Raw genomic sequence first — 3,188 nt, forward strand, 5'->3', positions numbered from 1 at the left:
CTCACGCCGGGCGCGTGTGCATGCATGCCCACGATCCCGAGAGGAGAATGGAGGAGAAGGGATTGCGGTGTGGCCATCCCCCCGGGGGGTGATTCTCGCTTTCTGTCTCTCTGTCTCTCTCTCTCTGTCTGGTGAGCGCACGCGTCCTATAGCAAAAACCTCTCCGAAAAAAAAAAAAAGATCCTGTTGGGGGTATCTATCTCCTGATGGAAGAAATGAATCAACAATTAAAAAAAAATAATAATTCCAGGGAAACCTTGTTTAGGACAAACCTAGTTTTAAAAAAAAAAAAAATCTCTGTTTTTTGCTTCTCAAAAGGGGACAGAAGGGCCCACAGATAGAGCTTAAGGCAGCTGGATCCCACATGGCCGACCTCGCAGTTCAAGTCCTGAGCTTGGAAATCACACCAGATTCGTGTGTGTGCATGCCCAAAATCCGGAGAGGAGAATGAAGGAGAAAGGACTGTGGCACGGCCGGCCCTCTGGGGGTGATTTCTCACTTCCCCCCTCTCCCTAGTGAACACATGCACCCCACAGCAAACCGAAAAACAAAAGGCGGGGAGACAGCAGTGTGCACTGGACACTGCTACCCGGCAGGCTGAGGCCACATGGGAGGCCCGGCGCCATGGTCTGCCCCCGGACCGCTGGATTTGACAGCACACGCCGCGAGCCCTGCTGCTCAGGAGGCTGAGGCAGGAGGCTGTGATGCAGAGATCCCGTCTAAAAACGGGAAATACAGCCCACCTGCCCACGCGCCAGAGGGAGAGACAGGTAACAAGGCGGAGAAAGCGGCTTCGGGAACCAGCGCCTGGGCATCAGGACACTCTCGGCACCCACCCAGCCCACGGACGTGGCTCTGGGGACCAGGGTCAGCAAGCCCTCCAGATGACTCAGGCTTGGGAACAGGGCCCAGTGCCAGCGCCCAGGCCTGACGACCACGGCTCTCTGTGGTGCCCTGGCCATGCTCAGCCCACTCAGGGCCCAGGCTCAGCAAGCGCAGGGACTGCCCTCCAGCCCGTGTTGATCCGGCTTCCAGCATTATCCCCACCATCTGACAGGCGGGCAAGGTGCTCGGGCCGCGCTGAGGCCCAGTCCAGGGAAGCGGGGTATGGGACTCCCTGTCCTGGCCTGTCCTGAGGGCAGGGGCCGGTCACCCCAGAGCTCTCCGCCGTCGGACCCGACTTCGATGGGAACAGAAGCAGGTCTGAGGAGCAGGGGTGCCGGCTCACTCACCAGGTAAACGTCACAGAGGCTGTGCAGCCAGAAGTGGTGCAGGGCGTGGGTGACGAGCGAGAGCTCCCGGCTCAGGAAGCCCCGCTCGCACTCCCGGGCGGCAAGGGCGAGGCGGCTCAGGATCCAGGCATCCATGGGGGAGCAGGGAGACAGCTGTGGGCAGGGGTGCTTCAGGACCAAGACGGCTCGGCTTCCACACTCCTGCCTCCTCTCCTTCCAGACGCCCAACTGCCCCACTCCCGCGCCTCTGCAGCTCACCTCCTCTGCAGGCCGGGGTACGAACTCCTCTCCGAGGGCACTGAGGATGAAGCGCAGAGCATTCCAGATCTTGTTGCAGAAATGCCGGCAGCTCAGGACCTCGGAGACAGAGAGGCGCAAGTCGCCCCCTGGATGGGAGGAAAGGAGGGGGTCTGCCCATGGCTGCGGCACTGCGGGAATTGCCATCCTCCAGCCACTGCAGGGTGCCCCGACCCTGGCCGCCCCAGCCCCCTCTCACCCGGGCTTACCCAGAACCCCATGGGAGCACAGTGCAAATCTCAGGGCATCCGTCCCACACTCGGGGATCCCGTGAGGAAATTCCTTTTTCTGCAGCCGGAAGAAAAGGGGGCAAACGGTGATGAGGCTGCAGGATCAGCAGCCCGGGTTTCAGGGAAGGCAGCAGCCACAAGCCAGAGGCTGGGACTGCGTATACCGGCGACACACCTGTGCTGCAGCTGCAGTGGCCAGCTCTGCGGGGTCCAGGTTCCCGTCCCTCAGCTTCTCCTGCAGCACCTGGGGACAGGAGAGGACTTTGCTGGGCTCTGCCAGGCCCCCCCTGTGCCGCCCGGTGGGCTGCTGCCCTCAGGCTCACCTCCTCTCCCACACCCCGCCCCGAGCTGGGCCCTGCACCCTCACCCGCAGCTGCACCCCGCAGATGACGTCCCGGGGGTCCAGCACATTGCCCAGGGACTTGCTCATCTTCCGGCCCTGCCGGTCCCGGACCATGGGATGGAGGAGCACCTGGGGGACGGAAGGGTCGGGAGAGAGAGTCCTTCGGGATCTCTGCCTCCATACTTCAGGGATCAGGGTGGGGAGTGGGTCCGGAACAAGGGGGCGAGAACATGGAAAATGGCACAGCAGGGCTTGGAGGGGAGCACATGGTTTGGGGAGAGCGGGGGCCGGCCGGGCGGGGCTGGGTGGAGGACGGTTACCTTGCTGAAAGGGAGCTGCCCCGTGAGCTGCGTCCCCAGCATGACCATGCGGCCCACCCAGAACAGCAGGAGGTCGCTGCCCGTTTCCAAAAGTGACAGTGGGTAGAAGCGAGCAAGGTCTGGGGTCTAGGAGGGAGCAGTGAGCATGAGCGCCCCGCTGCCGCCGGCTCTTCGGAGACCCCGCATGGGCCGCCGCCCACCTTCGCTCTCCCTCACCCCACCTCACCTCCTGGGGCCAGCCCAGGGCAGAAAAGGGGAACAGAGCCGAAGAGAACCACGTGTCCAAGACATCCGGGTCTGGAAACAGAACAGGGGGTGGAGCTTCGGGCTCTGAGACTTCTGCTGCCCACCCCTTCAGGCCGACCCCACCCCCAGAAACCAGAGCTCTCGCCTCCTGCTGCACTCCCCCTGCCCGACCCCACCTGCTCCTTCTCAACACCTGCTCCCTTCAAAGACCCAGACGCTCTGGCCTGCCCGCCGCTCACTCACCCCTCTCCAGGGCCAGCTCCGCCCCCGGCCTCCCGGTCAGCCGCGCCGCCACCTCTCTGGCCTCAGCCTCCGACCGCCCGACCACCCAACAGTCCTCCCCGTGGCCCTGAAGAAGTAAGCGGGGGAGAGTGACCCACAGGCCTGTCCAGGACGTCCCTTCGTCCCCGTGTTCTCTGTGTGGCCTCCTCGGGGGAGATGAAGACGCCGGCTCGGGACCCCATCGCCCAGCAGGGGACAGGGTAAGAGCACGAGGCACACGATAACAGGCGGGAGCCGG

General features: G+C 63.6%; 1 protein-coding gene across 1 annotated transcript in view; it reads right to left on the reverse strand.

The window, feature by feature from the left end:
- The window catches only part of VARS2 (valyl-tRNA synthetase 2, mitochondrial), a gene marked incomplete in the record, with an annotated part of 12,814 nt that overhangs the window by 2,518 nt on the left and 7,108 nt on the right, over positions 1-3,188 (reverse strand). Inside the window, 8 exon segments of the mRNA XM_027770971.1 lie at positions 1,233-1,385; positions 1,491-1,618; positions 1,739-1,817; positions 1,935-2,003; positions 2,127-2,231; positions 2,423-2,548; positions 2,649-2,719; positions 2,912-3,016. Coding sequence (XP_027626772.1) covers positions 1,233-1,385; positions 1,491-1,618; positions 1,739-1,817; positions 1,935-2,003; positions 2,127-2,231; positions 2,423-2,548; positions 2,649-2,719; positions 2,912-3,016 — 836 coding nt within the window.

Source organism: Tupaia chinensis, unplaced genomic scaffold, assembly GCF_000334495.1.
Source record: "Tupaia chinensis unplaced genomic scaffold, TupChi_1.0 Scaffold000176_1, whole genome shotgun sequence".
Classification (NCBI taxonomy): Eukaryota; Metazoa; Chordata; class Mammalia; order Scandentia; family Tupaiidae; genus Tupaia; species Tupaia belangeri.